At 34.3% G+C, this 17,770-nt stretch overlaps 1 protein-coding gene across 1 annotated transcript in view; it reads right to left on the bottom strand.

The window, feature by feature from the left end:
• Positions 1 to 17,561, bottom strand: part of LOC114327815 (homeobox protein Hox-C4a-like) — a 31,117-nt gene extending 13,556 nt beyond the window's left edge. Inside the window, exons 1-2 of the mRNA XM_050659198.1 lie at positions 17,439 to 17,561; positions 6,060 to 6,334 (exon numbers count right to left, since the gene is read on the bottom strand). Of these exons, the coding sequence (XP_050515155.1) occupies positions 6,060 to 6,276 (217 nt within the window). The 5' untranslated portion in view covers positions 6,277 to 6,334; positions 17,439 to 17,561. The remainder of the gene's footprint in view (positions 1 to 6,059; positions 6,335 to 17,438) is intronic.
• Between the last annotated feature and the right edge of the window lie 209 nt (positions 17,562 to 17,770).

Here is a 17,770-nt window from a genome sequence, read left to right as displayed (position 1 = left end):
AACGTACACAAATATTTGTGTAACAAAAATAAAATTTTAATGGGGTGCCCAAATTTCACTTTTATTTATTTTAAGATGTTCCTGCAATAAGAATGCCACATATCTATTTTTAATAAAAAATCTCTAATAGTTTTCAATATATTGGAAAAAATCGATTTTTATTTTGTAACTTCAAGGGGCTATAACTTTTTTTTATGTGCACATTTGTACTAAGGTAAGTTAGGTTTAGGTTCAATCGAACTATTTTTGGTCCCAGACTATGTGATTTAATTTATGACCTGCATTTTTGTTACACTCTGTATAATGGAAAACATCATATGTACATCTCAGTACTATACATAAAATGGGTGATACAATAAATTGTGAAAGTTCCAAGAAATAGCTATAATCGGATCTATGAGTAGAATATATGGAAAAGTTTTAAAGAATCAAATCGAGAAAGATTATTTAGATTCTGAAGTAGACGAACAAGCAGGATTTCTTATGGCTCGATCCACTATTGACCACATTTTCTCCATAACCTAGATACTAGAAAAGAGATGGCACGGAATTATGAAATTCATATGTTGTTCGTCGACCTACGGAAAGTCTATGATAGCACATCAGACGTCAAACCAATTGCACATCGGCGTTCACAGTTCTTTATTATCTGCCAAAATGTTATCTGTCACTTCAGACATGGATACATTGTCAAAGGAACATTAGGTATACAACGACTAAACGACTTAACATACAGAGACACACGACCCATCGCTGATAACGTATACGGCATAATAGAATCATTCTTTTGATATGTCCAATCCATCCCTCTCCCATGAATTTTATCAAATACAATGCAACGGTATTGCAACTTATGCTTCTGCGCAATACGTATTGTGTTTACACTGGGCACGAGAGTTTTAGGTGTTAGTAGTGGACATGGCATCATCATTTGTATTAGAGGCTACTATTAGGTACAACCTGCGAATAATAGCTATTATTTCTCGAGTAGGTACATATTTTGCTGTAAAATTTTCAATTTCAAGCTGAGCAACAATTCTTTTAGTCCTGTCGCCAGGGGGGGGGGGTACAATGGCCTTCTTAATTCAGATGGACTTACCCAAGTTTTTTTTATGTATTTTGGCCCGTAGAACACGAATTTTTTGGGTAACAGTTGATCCGGATGTCGATAAGATTGTTATAAACAAAGAAGTTGAGGAATTACATAACAGCGATTTCTCGCAAAACAAAACATTTTTTTGTATTTTTTGGGTCATTCTAACCAAAAAATGTTCCTACAAGTTTTTTCGTAGGATGCAGAGTTTTCGAGATAAACGCGGTTGAACTTTCAAAAAACCGAAAAATTGCAATTTTTGAACCCGAATAACCTTTGAATAAGAAATAAAATAGCAATTCTGCTTACCGCCTTTAAAAGTTTGAGTCAAATTATATCTGTTTTGAATATTTGCATTGCTAAAAATTTATTTTTTGATTGTTAAAAAAAGCTATAAACACATAGTGTTTGCCGTGCCTAATACATGCGTTTTAACGCTTGCTACGTAGAAATAGCCTCGCTTGCACTTTTACCTCTTCTACCTACTCGTTCGATTTTAAATGAGAAATCATTAAAAACATCACTCAAGCACTAGGTGTTTATAGCTTTTTTTAACAATAAAATAATAAATTTTTAGTAATACAAATAATTAAAACCGATATAATTTGACTTGAACTTTCAAATGCGGTAAGCAGAATTGCTATTTTATTTTTTAATCAAAAGTTATTCGGGTTCAAAAATTGCAATTTTTCGATTTTTTGAAAGTTCAACCGCGTTTATCTCGAAAACTATGCATCCTACGAAAAAATTTGTAGGAGTATTTTTTGGTTAGAATGGCCCAAAAAATACAAAAAAATGTTTTGTTTTGCGAGAAATCGCTGTTATGCGATTCCTCAACTTCTTGGTTTATAACAATCTTATCGACATCCGGATCAACTGTTACCCAAAAAATTCGTGTTCTACAGGTCAAAATACATAAAAAAAACTTGGATAAGTCCATCGGAATACAGGAGGCCGTTGTACCCCCCCTGCCGACAGGACTATTTCTGCTGCTGTGTTTCCTGCATCATTATTTTTATACCTTTTATATCGTCAGAATCATTCCAGAGAACAAGATCGCTTTCATACAATTCTATAAATCTAACATATATAATGGTCTCCCGTTCATTCATATGCTTATTTTTGAGGGTAAAAGCACGTGTTTAATCAAATAGAAACTCTCTACGACTGTCTTTAGAGCGTGAAATATTTAACATGTTTAATATATATCGTGGCGTGGCGTACACCATTCGTGAGACAATCGTGCTGCACGAAAATCCGTTTACATTAGTCGTGTAGCACCGGCCAGCTATGTAAGCGTGAGCCACGTACGTTATTCACTGGTAATGTCAACCCGCCTTACGCTTGTTTTTTAGTGTGAACCACGTTCGTTATTCACTAGTAATGTCAACCCGCCTTAATGCACTTATTTCCAGCAGAAATCGTACATACAGGGTGTCCCGGAAAATAGTGCGTTCCTTAAAGGTATAGGTAGAAGGCACCATGTAGAACAAAAAACTCTTATAACATTTTTTTCTAAATGCAACCGTTTGACCAAAAAATTAAAATGTATTTTGGTAGGCAAATTTAAATCTGACAACTATGTGCGGTACGCAAATTTAAGCATAGACAGTCCCATGTAAATAAATAGATAGAAGATAGATAGTAAACAGATAGTTTTAAAGAATCCTGTTTAGTGTCAATGCCGAAAATGTTTTCGAATAGTGAGTGTATTACCTATGAATGGTGTTTGTGAAAGGTTACTTGAAACATCTATTCGGTATAATAATTATTTTCAAGTAAGTACAACTTAGTTATTTCAGTTCACAAGTAAACAAATTACTGAGACATTATCTGGTGTATTTAAGTTCCACTGTAAACTATTAAAACTATGTAATTCAGTTAAAGCCCTCAGCAATACTCAGCACTCAACCCATTTAAACCTTACTAAATACATAATACTAGTTCAGTTAAAAGATGTGTTTTTATGTTAAAAGATGTGTAATTCGTTTAAAATTATGCAATAGGTATTTCAATACATTTCAAAAGAAAATAATTTTAGTAAACAAATAGTAAATACATAAGTACCTATTACCTACTATTAGGTTGGATTATTTTAAATACTGTTAATCACAATCACAAACGAGTTCTTATTATGTTATTATTCCGTAGTGCGTACGATGTTGCCAGTTTATTAAAATTTCCAAACATTAAAATACAGGTATATGGAAAACAATGTTAACTTTTTTTTTTGGAAACGGTTAACTTTAGAAAAAAATGGTATAGGACTTTTTTGTTCCAAATTGTGTATTCTCTCCATACCTTAAAGGAACGCACTATTTTCCGGGACACCCTGTATTATGCTAATAAAAGATTGATGCCATCGAAATTATTAGGCAAAAGAACCAAAATAACTATCTACAGAACATTAATTAGACCCGTAGTAACCTATGGTTGAGAAACCTGGGTAATGACGAAAAGGGATGAACCCCAACTCAGGGCATTCGAGAGAAAAATAATAAGAAAAGTATATGGCCCGGTGCAAGAGGAAGACGGCACATGGAGAATCAAGACAAGAAAAACAACGGTATTAATAAATTGAATGAATGTTATGATATTGTACGATTTGTGAAAAGTCAAAGACTGCCATGGCTGGGACATGTACAGAAATTAGACGATGAAGAGATAACAAACAAAATATTACAAGTGAAGCCGAAAGGAAGGCGAAAAAAACGAAGGCCCACACCGGGATGATTGAATGACGTGGAAGACGACCTGAAAACCATGAACATAAGACAGTGAAGAAGAAGGGCACAAGAGAGATCCGACTGGAAGAACATAGCCAGAAAAGTAAAGATCCATCCAGGGTTATAATGCCAAAAGAATAAGATAAAGGTGGGTTTTATGGGCAAGTCCGGGGTAGGAGTGGCAACTTATAAAACAATTTATGTAACGCTGCATTTGAGCTTGTTGCAAATATAAACTGTCTTAGCTAAAATTGAACTGATATGCTCTTTTGGTAGGTTAACTATCCAGAACACCTCAGTAAAAAGGAAATTTTCCAAAATTACAGGATTTGGAAATATCATTTTTTTTTTATTAAATTAGGGAAATATAACAATTTAACAAATAAATGAAAACGAAAACAGTTTAATAATTTTAAAACTTAGACTAAAATATTATGAATGTGGCCACCATTATTGTTTACCACTTCTTGAAGTCGTCTTCGCCATAAATTGATAGCCCCATTTATTACACCGTGTTCAAAATTGTTCCAAACAAACTGCATTCTTGAGCTGTTCGATGGTTTCAAATTGTTGTCCGTCATACAAATTTTGTTCTAAAATTCCCCAAATTGAATAGTCAAACTGATTTAATTCTGTTAGGTAGTCACATCTCCAGCTCAATATATTCCGGGCCATTTTCACTCAAGAATATCCTTGTACATATTTTGGAAAGTGTGCGAAGGAGCACTATCCTGCTGGAAAGTGTAATCATAACATACTTCTTCAAATTCAGGTAATAGGTGCTGCAAGATTTGTTCTTCATATCTTTCTGAATTAAGTTTTACCCCGGCATCAACAAAAATCAGACGAGACTTTCCCAACATGGATACTGCAATAGAGACCATTACACCTTTTGAGCAAATGACTTTTTTTTTCAATTAAAAGATGCTTTAGAGGAATTTCTCTCTTAAATTGTACGTCAGAATACACCCTATTATTTTGAGTATTTTTAGGAGGCCGTAAATAAAACATTTTTTCATCTGAAAACCATATTTTTCTAATGTCTGCACGAGAGCGGAATCTTCTTAGTAGCAAATTACATCTTGCCAGTCGTTTTTCTGTTACATTGGCAGTAAACTTTTTCATATACTTTAAGATGGCAATCTTATTTAATGATTCTTCTAATGTGCGGGAAATCCTAGATTCTTTTGCGATTTTTTCTGTTCCAACAGATTGGCCAGGTTGCAAATTTTCTAAAACAACCTTTACTCTAGCAATATTTTTCTCAGTTCTTTAGCTTCGCTTCCTTCTTTTTCCACTTTTATGTTCAATGGACCCATGGGTTTCCCTTAGATATCTTAAGAACTTTCCTATCGTTCCAATATGCCAATTTTTCTCATGAAATGCATTTACAATTTTTCTTGCACCATAATTATATTTTTCACGGTAATATTTAATTAATATTCTGTCCTCTTTGCTTAAAAGGGGCATTGAACTGGCCAATTTACTTATTTATCTATAAATGTCAAACAAATTCCATGGCAACCTAAGCAGTCATGACTTACTAAGTAAAATTGATATATTTGAGCGTTTGAGAAATTCTTAACACATTTAACAAAAATTACTGCTAATATGAGGCAAAAATGATGGAAAAGATGTAATTTAGTGTTAAGAATTACTGCTAATATGAGGCAAAAATGATGGAAAATATGTAATTTAGTGTTAAGAGGGTTACGTTCTGGTGAACATATTAGAAAAGTACTCGAATAAGAATTTCTAATTTAAGTAAAAAATTATATTTTACAAATTCCGGATTATTTTGAAATATTATGGCGAAGGCGTGTTTTGAACATTATTTAAATAAAAAAATGGTATTTTGCGAATCCGGTAATTTTGAAAAATTTCTTTTTTACTGAAGTGTTCTGGATAGTTAACCTACCAAAAGAGCATATCAGTTCAATTTTAGCTAAGACAGTTTTCATTTGCAACGAGCTCAAATGCACCGTTACATAAATTTTTTTATAAGTCCGACTCTGTACGTTATTTTTACTTCCAAATTTGCAGTCGTGTTGAGGACTTGTTAGGCTATTAGCCCTGAAAAAATAAATTAAATCTCCCAAAAAACAAAAAAGTTATTTTCAACTAAAAAATGTACTCCTTTATTTCGGCTCACAGTGTACATATCAGATTCGTCAAGAGTCTGTTAGATAGTTTATTAAACAAAACTGACTAGTTACATAAAAATGACAATCTGGACTTACCTAAATGTTTATTATCATTTTTAAGTCCTAAAATGGCTGCTATCGTAAAGGACTTATTGCTGGCAGAAGAGTTACTCCTACATCTTGCGTCCTCGTCTTGAGAGAGATCGTCGCATAAATTCTGAGTTTGGTGATCATTGTCGTTGGAACGATCCTCGAGTTGGTGATAACTAAGAAAGTGACTCAGAGATGTTGAATAGTTGTAGTGGTGTAACATGCTAAGAACTAGAGTGCGATGATCTGATTATAAAGGATCCAATTACATCATTGAAGAACTGGAACAAAAATGGAACAGTGTTAAAATATGTAAGAGAATCAATCAATAATTTCAGTGAATTCTTAGATAAGCTTATCTGTATCTTCAATAAAGTATTTCCTTTAATTGCAATTAAGCCAAAACATCACAATCCCTGGACTACTAAAGGTATCCGAATATCTTCCAAGAATATGCGTTCTCTTCTCTATATCAAGAAATTTACTACCACCGTCTCTATCATTGAATATATCACCAAGTACAGGGCAACCTATCTTAAACTTTTAAAATCAGCTAAAAAAGTCTACTACCAGAACCGTCTGGGAAGCTCCAAAAGTGTTGCAAAAGAAACTTGGTCCATAATAAACGATCTTCGAAATAAAACCCACACTGCTCAAACATTTTTCCCTTCCAGACCCTGAAAATCTAAATGAATACTTTGTTAATGTGAGTAAAAATATTACATCAACTATTTTGCCACAACAAGATCCCATTTCCTATCTCCCTAATTCAAGAAAGGTCTCGAATTCATTCTTTATAAAACCAGTCGATAAATCTGAACTGATCCAAACAATCAATAGTATCAAAAGCAAATCTTCCTGTAGTACTGATGGTCTATCGATAAAAATTTTTTCTAATCTTCCAGAAAATGTGTTAGAAGTCCTCATCTCACTAATTAATGATTCTTTTGAGAAAGGTAAATTTCCAGAGTGCCTGAAGACAGCCATCATTATTCCTCTCCATAAGGGCGGTGAAATATCTAATACCTGCAATTATAGACCTATTGCACTACTACCGGTACTCTCCAAAATTATTGAGAGACTCATAAAAGCCCGACTTATGTCCTTTCCAGTTGAAAACAACATTTTATCACAAAATCAGTTCGGCTTTCTAAATAATAAATGCACCACTGATGCCATGTTTTCTGTACTACATGAGGTTTATCAAGCACTGAACAATAATCTTCACACTGCCACCGTTTTTTGTGACCACGCCAAAGCTTTTGATTGTGTAAATCACAACATTTTGATAAAAAAACTAAATTTCTACGGAATTCGGGGCATTTCTTTATATTGGTTCCAATCTTACTTGGATAATAGGAAACAACTGGTTAGAGCAAATGATACAGACTCTAGTCTCAAAAACATTGTATGTGGGGTACCTCAAGGTTCTGTATTGGGTCCTCTACTTTTCCTTATCTTTATTAATGACATCACTAATTTAAAAATCGATGGAAAAATCTCTCTTTTTGCTGATGATACCAGTATCACTTGGAGCAACTCAAATATTGCAACTCTTCATGCTACTATAACTTCTGATCTACTTACAATAAAAACCTGGTGTGACTCAAATTTACGCTCGTTTAAAGTAGATAAAACAGTAGCATTGTCTTATAAAAGAGCTCTTCAACCCTTACCTCTTAAAAACAGCCAGATCAGTACCGTTGACTCTGTAAAATTTCTTGGTATTTTTTTAGACAGCAACCTTAAATGGTCTCTCCATATCGATTTGTTACGGAAGAAACTCTCTTCAGCTTGCTGTGCTATAAGATCTGTTTCGAATAAACTCAATTTAGCATTTTCCAAAATAACATATTTTTCTTTGTTCGAGTCACATCTTCGTCATGGTCTTCCTTTTTGGGGTTCTGGTACAACTGCCCAATTCGATGTTATTTTCAAATTACAAAAAAGAGCAATAAGATATCTGTTTGGCCTCAGAAGAACAACACATTGCAGAAGTTACTTCAAAGATCACGGAATTTTAACCCTTCCATCTTTGTATATTTTAGAAACTGTTTGCCTAATTCGTAAACATCTACATTAGGGTGGAGTGAAAATAAAACAAAATTTTTTTTTTTCTCAAATTTTTTCGCCTGTATGCGGAAAAGTGGTCTCACGTGTAGTGTAAGTAGCTTGCAAAAAATGAATTTGATGGGATAATTTTTTCCGGTGCCCCAAGCCACCTAAAAATTAAGATAACGTGAAAATAAAACAAAAATTTTTTTTTCTCAAATTTTTTCGCCTGTATGTGGAAAAGTGGTCTCACGTGTAGTGTAAGTAGCTTGCAAAAAATGAATTTGATGCGATAATTTTTTCCGGTGCCCCGAGCCACCTAAAAATTAAAATAAAGTGATTTTTTTTGCAGCTCTTCGCTTGTTTTCCGTGAAAACAACCCAGAACTCACCACGAGGAGGTGGCTGCAATTCGAGTTCCACCCACCCACCCACCTTTAAAACGTTTATGATTTAATGCTTGAGATTAGCTAAAAACTCAACTTTTGTGTTAAATTTAGGTAATGCTTGTCGGGAAACTATTTGGGACCTTATGAAGCCATCTCTTGCTTCAGGCCCACATACTTTTAAGGATGCCTCTGTTACCAACTTAACGCAGCGTTCTATAGCTTGGGAGTGACAGGGAAAACGTAGTATCTCCATTTCTTCAGGAACATCTTTAATCATCTGTTTTAGATCTTCTGTTGAAATTTTTTTTGTCATTGGAGGTTCGCTTATCACTAATTGTTGCCAGTCAATCATTTCAATGTAGTCATTTGCGTTAAAGTTAATTTCTGGGACTTTAAATTTTCTTATTTCATGGGAGTTTCTGGATTTTAAGATTCGCCGCAAACCTAACTCTCTGATATGCTGCCGTTCATCACAAAGCATTGCTATCAACACATTTTCAGGATGTGCAAAATAACCATTAATTTGTATTATCCTGTCCACTATTTTTTGCAGTTCAGGTGACAAATACCTCGTCCTTTTTACTAAATTAAATAAATGTACTGGTCCATCAAAACAAAATGGTCTTGCTTTAATCTCGAACCACAGTGGGGCATATACGTTTTGTATATAGCATACCAAAGATTTTAGGTTTTCCGAAGGAGGATCTGTTGCTACGTAAAGACGAAGAATTCTGCTTGCAGTTGTTAGCCATCTAGCATGTGAAATTTTTCCCGGTTGTCTTCTTGCTAAGTCACTCGAGATTTTACCGTTAGATACTGAATTACTAATTTCAAATAAATATTTCTGATCCGTGCTAAGCTTCTCGATTTCCTTTGCATCATATTTGGGTAAAACTGATCGAATTTGCTCAAATTTAACTACAGGAAGATGCTCGCAGTTTTGTAGTCCTTTTCCAATTTGTCCTGAAAACTCACGTGGTCCGGTAGTTTCTCCATCCAAGTGCTTTATTAGATGGCGCAGAGGTAGTTCATTGGTATGTAATATGCAAATAAACCATTGCATTGATCGACCAATTGCAAGTTCTACTTTACGGATAACACCATTGTGAATACCTGTATTGACAGCAGTTCCGTCGCATCCAACAGCTACCAAATTATCAAGGTCTACATTTTTATTTAGAAAGTCCAACATTGTCTTGCTGATTTCTTCTGCACTACCCGACGATACACTAATATGTCCTATATATTTTGACTTGGGCTCAGAGACTAAGACAATATGTTCTTCAGATATGGTAGTTTTGTAGTATTTATTATCCTTCATTTCATTTTGTAGAGTTCTATCTTTTCTACCATCAAAATAGATTCCATGAAGAAATTTAAAAATTTTTGTATCATCAATTTTAATCTGGTTGCGCCTTTTTTTTCTCTCCCGCCTAATTTTACTCCGATCTATGATTTTGTCATGACTTTCTACCGAGATGAAACTTAGATCTTGCAACACCGAGTTTGTTATTATGGATGCTACTCTATCAGATACTCCTGTACGATCGCATGCTTGAGCTAAGTTTGGCAAACTAATTCGCATTTGTTTTGTTTTTTTTGTATTCGGTAAATCGTCTTTTGTTCCGGTTTTTGTATTTTTCTCGTAGACACTTGTGGCACTTTCATCTGAAGACTCACTTATAATTTGTTCTACTGGAAGATGTGTTTCGGATCTTGATGAAGAAGACACAATCTATTGGAGATTGTGTTTCCACAATTTTCCGGTAAATAGAGCGTTCTAGTTTTTTGGTAATTACTTTATCCACCGAACCAATTACCATTTTTCTATCATGCCTCTGATCTTTAATGAAGTCATGCTCTCGAGCCGGTATTTTATTTTTGCATTTGCATAATAAATAGTCAGAACATTTGCATGATGCAATATCAAACAATTTCTTTTCCAATAAATCTCTAAAATCTTTAACCTTTCTTTGCATATTGGCTGAGTTTCTACTTTTCATAGGTTTTTTAATATTTCTGTATTTTTGATGTAATTCCTTTAATTTAGATTTAATTTGTTGATCGGATATTATCGGAATGGATGCTTTAACCCACAGCAATTTTAATTCAACAAGAAGAATTTCATTAATGTCACTAACAGTTGGTTCAGCATTATTTGCTGCAGCTTCTTTCATAAACTGGCGAATACACAAAAAGTTTCTGATAACATCAGCACAGGTCGGTAACATATTGTCTTTAAACTTCCTTGGTGCTCCAAAAACACAACAAGCGACGTCTGTTCGTGTTTTAGGCATGTTTTCTTTTTTTACGGATCTCACGGACACAGTTTAACAACACAGAATAAAACAACGGTTCACTGTATTGCATCTAAATTGATACTAATACAAGAAACGCAGTTTGCTCTCGAATCGAACTACTACCAAAATTAACCAAGTAAGTATTAACGAAGGCGGGCGCATCGGCGCATTACTTTAGTGGGAGGCCAATAGCCTCAAATTTCGAAGTAGTGGGGGCACCGCTAAACGAAGTCCGATCGATTTGAAATTTTGCAGGGTATTACAACAAATATGCAGACCACTTTTCCGCATACAGGCATTTTAAATTTTAAAAGTTGATTTTTTCGCTCCACCCTAATCTACATGTCTTTCCACCAAGACCTAATCATGACTACTTCACGAGAAATTCTACGTTTGACGTCTATTTGCTGACCCCATCCTCGGAGTTAGTAAAGAAATCGATATTATATTCCGCAAAAAAAATGTACAAACATCTCCCCCTACAACTAAAATCTGCACCATCTTTCCCCAAATTCCGTAAACTGACAAAAGCCTACCTGTCTGAAAGACCATATTATTCAGTAGAAGATTTTTTTTAGTCAATAACTAAGACATTACAGTACCCTTTGCACAAGTAGTATTTTTATTATTTTTTTATTTATATTTGGGTGTCATATGCAGCAGCTTAACTTTTTAACTTTTAAACCTTTTTTATTAATTATTAGGTAGACTATGCATTTGCAATTTATTTAAATTTTTGCAATTGATTATTTCTGTTTTAACTTCATTATTATTATTATTATTATTTAAATAGATTGACGATTTATGTAATTACTAATTTTAGTAAATTGGATTGTTACTGTTTTGTTTTTTTTTGACTATTTATAAGCTTTGTCGATAAAATTGTAAAATTTTTCATGGCAATAAAGCATATTTCTATTTTATTCTATTCTATAACAATCATAAAGTATGGAGGGTTTCTAGAAATGCATTTATTATCAGCATCATCATTGCAATCTCTGGTAATTATGGCTAACGCCAGAGCTGTTTGAAAATTATATTCTAAGATGAGGCAAAAGTGTCTATTCAATACTATGTTGTGGCTCTCTTACATTTAACCCTTCTCTGCATTGGACTTTCTAGTGCTTGCTGTTCATAGCTCTTATATTTTTTTTACATTGCCCAGTCATTTTTCTCCACTTTCCTCTACATCTGGGGCATAGTGATTTCCAGGTCATGAACTTCCTCAACATTGTTGTAAGTAGTCGTCTCAGTAGGTGTCCAATTCATTCAAAGTGGAGATATTTTAGTATTCTAATTATGTTTTCCCCCTTAAATTATTGTTTAATTTCAATATTTGTTTTCATTCTTCTTCCTTAAACCTCTGTTGGCCTCATTGGGCCAAAACAAAAATAGAGAATAAGACAACTGCTTCAATTAGAATTGAAAAAAGAATGCGACAAATAGCCTGTCCCTAGGTATTTGTACTTTGCAATATACTTGATTATCGCTTTCTTCCTCCTCCTTTATATAAGCAATTTTGGATTGAACACTGAAGATTGTCACTCTATCTTTTGAGCCGTCTTTTCATACTTTTTCTACCATGTGATGATTTTGTCCCTTGCCATTTTAACGATCCTTGTGTCCGCCGTCCTAATGATGTGACTGTTATATTCGTATTTTTGTATTTAATGTAAAGTTGTTTATTCCCTATAGGTACATTGCATTATGTCTTATCTAGTTATTTCTTATTCAGTCTCTCATTCTAAATTGGTATATAGTGGAATTGGAATATACTAGTATGCTTTACAGGAACTAACAGGCAACTTGACCAATTTCTATCATACATTAATTCACTTCATAGTAATATCGAGTTTACAATAGAAACAGAACAGAATAAGTCCATAAACTGTCTAGATGTAACAATTACCAGACTACACAACAAACATGAGTTCTCCGTATATCATAAACCTACCCATACTGCCACAACTATACACAATTCATCATCTCATCCTACACAACATAAATTAGCAGCCTACCATAGCATGATACATAGACTGAAAGAAATTCCCATGTCAAAAAATAACTTCGAGATAGAACTGAACATCGTTAAGCAAATAGCAGTAAACAACGGCTATAACGAACAAACTATTGACAAAATTTTAAACCAAAAACTCCATAAGAAATCCCTGAAATTAGTCTATCCACCACCACAGAAAGAACCCAGTACCTTCTGCTCTATCACATATACTAGCAATATAACAACAAAAATAGCCAGATACATAAAAAAGAAAGGAATAACACCAGGTTTCAGAAATAACAACAACTTAAGCAAATATATTAAAAGCAATAAGATCCGAAAGAGAAAGCAACTACAGAGTGGTGTTTACAAACTAACTTGTGGTGACTGTCCGAAAACTTACATTGGCCAAACTGGCAGAACCTTTGACAAACGGATAGCAGGACACAAAAGGACTTTCAACAATAGAAAAACAGATACTTCTACATATGCCACCTTCTAGATCATAATCATTCTTTTAATGAAGAGTTTCAAATCCTGCATATTCAAAATAAAGGCCTTATAAGCTATCTTTATTAGAATCTATGTAAATTAATAAATTGAAAAATACAGATATAATTCTGAATGACCAACTCGAGACAAGCATCTCCCCACTCCTTAACCTGTTCGGTTAAAGACTTCAAAAAGGCAAACACATAGTAAACTAAATCACTTGAGAAAGGCACTCTGCCGAAACAGCTGTAGTCACATAGTTATAATAAATTTTGTGGAAGTATAGAAAACAAACGTGTTCAGTGTTTTATTGTTAGATCTTCAATTGACATATTCAATGTTACCTCCAATGTAATTATAACAAAAGAATGGTTCCTGGGCACCTCCAGAATGGCTCCTCCAAAATGGGTATGTGTCCTGTTTTTCTGTGTTTTATATATCTGATTGTGTCTGTTTCTAATTTTAATAAGTATATTAATAACTGGCGACTTTAATTCATTTAATTTATTTCCTTAAAATACCACCTTAGATACGATCCACATTTGTAAATTTTCTTTACCACTTAATGACCCATATTACATCACGGTCATTTCCAAAAATTTTCAATAACTAAAATACATATTTATCTCTTTGAACGAAATTCCACCGAAAGTCACCGAAAACCAGATGTGACACTCAGTGCGTATCTTTTCGCAATGCATGCCACATGCGATGTAGGATATTGCTTCGGTATGAGAGCTCGCAAGATATCGTAAGATATCTAACACATATCCATAAAATCTTATCCAAGTCGACGAAATTATACCACAGCATCAATTTGGTTTTAGTCAGCATCACTCACAGTGGCGGATCCCAGGGGAGTGTCACGGAGGTCATGACCACCCCCCTCTCGGACGAAAATAAATACCAATTCAATAACCCGAAAAAAAGAAAAACCGAGAACCGCCAAACAAAAAAAATTAGGCCTATTCAAAAAATAATTGAAAACCCACTTATCCTATAGGTGGTAGACTAAGTGACCTTGCATCAAAAAAAAAAAAAATTAAATAAATCACGCTCAAGATCCATGATCCCTCCCCCAAAATTTCTGGATCCGCCACTGATCACTCCACCATTCAGCAAAAACCATCAAATCGCAATCAAAATAAAAAGCTGCTTGAAAGAGAAGAAAATATGTGCTTCTGCTTTTCTTAAAGTAAAGCAATCATTTGACAAGGTTTGGCACGACCCGATGGTCTCTTTATAAATTGAAAACACAATGTATCACCAAATATAACTCATTCTCAAATCCTACATCAACGAACGATATTTTCAAGTCAAAGGTAACGCCTCAAAATCAAACCTCCGTTCTATCTATTTTGAAGTCCCTCAAGGTAGTGTCCTTGGCCCATTCCTATACCTCCTAAATACAGCAGACATACCTCTAAATAATGGTATCCTAATGGCTACTTTTTTGCTGATGATACAGCAATACTAACTTCAGACACAGATCCTGAAAGTCTGCCAACAAACTACAAGATTACCTACAAGTGCTACAAACCTGGCTTGGACTAAGGAAAATTAAAGATAACGCAAAAAAATCGACAGCAGTTACTTTCACAACAAGAAGACAAACATGCCCCCAAGTACACATCAATAATATTCCAATTCCACAAAAATCTTAAGATATACTTTTCAATAACAGAATGATCTGCATCACATTCCATATGTGTATGACCACTTACAAGAAACTTGTGATCAATATACTCTATTGTACTTTTATTTTGCAAAACGCTCATAAACATTGCTCACTCACACGTGACCGTTTTTATTCTGGCCCTGGCATGTATCCGAATATAAACATACTCTTTTTATGGTTGATGGAAGATCCATAAGATGTCGGTACAAACATGAGGCAATTTGATTTCCTCCTCTGGCTGAAACAGACTCATTCCAAATATAGCAAGTAGCTGGAAAAATACATGAGCCTGCTGAATCAACAAATACAAACAACATAAAGCACAAGAGCAAGCACAATAAGCTGAAACGCTGCAGTGTGACCGGGGTGCATGCACGGACGGCTTCCAGAAAAAAAAACAAGAGCAGAGATTGGAACTCTCTGTTCCTTTGTTTTTTGTTGTTTGTATAAGTTTCCACTTAGTATCAACAAGATCTGTTTTAAGTATCTGGTTTTTGTCCACTGTATGTTGTTTTGAGTTTGCGTTTTCAGCATTTTTGTATTAATGCTACCTTAAAGCAACTTACCTTGCAAAACAAAAAAATGAAAGTCAGACTAGATCAACTTACGGAACCTATAGGTATGGTATGGGCAGCGGAATAAGACAGGAGGACGCATTGAGACCTACGCTCATAAATTTACTTATGGACAAAATCATCAAAAGTGTTAACAAAGGAAGAGGATACAGAATGGGAAACAAAAGAGTAAAAATACTTTGTTACCCAGATGACGCACTATTGATAGACCAAGATGAAGATGGTCTGCAAAGACTAGTCCATAGATTTAACACTAGAGCAATGAATTTTGTAGGTATTACAATTTCAACTTAGAAAATTAAAACAATATTAATTGGCAAATAACCAATCAGATGTAAAATAGAAATCGACAACATCAGCATTGAACAAGTAATGGAAATGAAATACCTTGGATCTACACTGTCCATCCAGCTATGTAGACCTCGACAAGAAGTGAGGGAACAATTACAAAAAGCAAATACACTGACAGGATGCCTAAATAACACTATATTTATGGCGAACCCGACATAGGTAGGTATTAACAGTGAGATCAAGTCAAGAATTTATAAAGTTAGTGTAAGACCAATAATGGCATATGCATCACGAACAAGACCCGAGATAGCCACAACACACAGACTACTGGAAACGACAGAGATGAGATTATTGAGAAAAATTACAGGAAATAGGTACGTTGAGGGATCGAAAGAGGAGTGAAGATATTAGAAGAAAATGTAAAGTACAATGTATAAACCAATGGACACTAAATAGAAAAAAGAATGGAATAACCACATAACCAGAATGGGGGAGGCAGGTTTTGTCAAAATAGCAAGAGATAATTCACCAATCGGTAGAAGGAGTAGAGGTACAGTGGTGTTAAAAAGTCCTGCATCACCTTACCAAATACGCGGTCTGTCGTCGATTTTTCCTTGTTCAGCATACTTCTTAATGCCTCTAATTACTGTAGATTGATTAAAGTTTACTGCGGATGCTATTTTGCGACTAGATTTGTCGTTTTATGGTGAAAAATAATTTCAAAACGCTTTTCGTTCGATAATTTAGTTTGTTTGGTCTGGGATGACATTTTGACCTTTTTATCAAAAATCAAAGAGCGAATAAATGTGTTAGGGTAACGGTAACTACAGTGTTTATATAGTCACAAATATGTGGCAAATTTGTCATTAAGATTCAATTTAATAGTACTTTAACGACTTAATAATCACATCATAATTTTCTCGGATTATGGGAAATAAGGCGCTTAGGTCATGCAGGACTTTTTAACAGCACTGTATCTTCTATAGAAGATATTATCTATATTAATCTTCCATTAATATTTTATTACTTTTCCGTACAGACCACTAAATGAGACTGTAATGCATCTACGATAATAATTATCTCCATGATTTTTTATCGATATATTTTTTACGTATTCTTTGCTCCTATTATTCATTTCAATTGTTTCGATCCATACTTTTTTTATCAGTTTTGTTTTTTATCTGTGCTTCTCGTTTCCCCTGGTAAGTACCTGATGATGTCAATATAGTAACGAACTGTTATTAGACTAAAAATCAAACAAACTTTACTAAGTAACAAGACATTTACTCAACACACACACACACTACACTTTACACCATCTGATTGTGAAAGCAACAGTACCATGCCAATGGATATTAATTGTCGAGGTGTAAGGCTAAATGAAAAAAAAATATTGGTGTCTCACAGAGAGACATTTATAGTAAACAACAGTTTTTATAGTATGATGCTTGATGTCAATAAAGTAGAATAAAAAATATTATGAGACTAAAAATTCAAACACAAATCTTGAAAAAGCAAGCAAAGATGCCTTAAAAAATAAGAAGAAAATAATGTCGACAAAATCAATAATTTCTGTTATCTATTTATATATTAGATTAATAAAAATTTACCTGGTAAAATTAAAAAGTCTCATGAAGATAGAAGAATTATCGTCACTATCCTGTCACAACCGTTTCAACACCTGTCACTAGTCCACTAAATACAAATACCAACTCTATTAGCGCAAATGAAGATGAAGACACCTCAGAAACAGTCTGTGCTATAATATAACTGACAGATAGGCCCAAGGTGCAGTTCGTTTCCCGGCTCATCTTCCATCAACCCCCCACCGTTGGCGGGAGACCGCAGAGTGAGGGGTGGGGCCAATGATAGTACACACCCCGTGTGATTTTAAAGGGCTAATGCGACCTGCTGCGGCTTCATATTGCCTTCAATTTATCTC

This window comes from Diabrotica virgifera, chromosome 8 (assembly GCF_917563875.1).
Source record: "Diabrotica virgifera virgifera chromosome 8, PGI_DIABVI_V3a".
Classification (NCBI taxonomy): domain Eukaryota; kingdom Metazoa; phylum Arthropoda; class Insecta; order Coleoptera; family Chrysomelidae; genus Diabrotica; species Diabrotica virgifera.
This window is presented reverse-complemented; position numbering and strand designations above follow the sequence as displayed.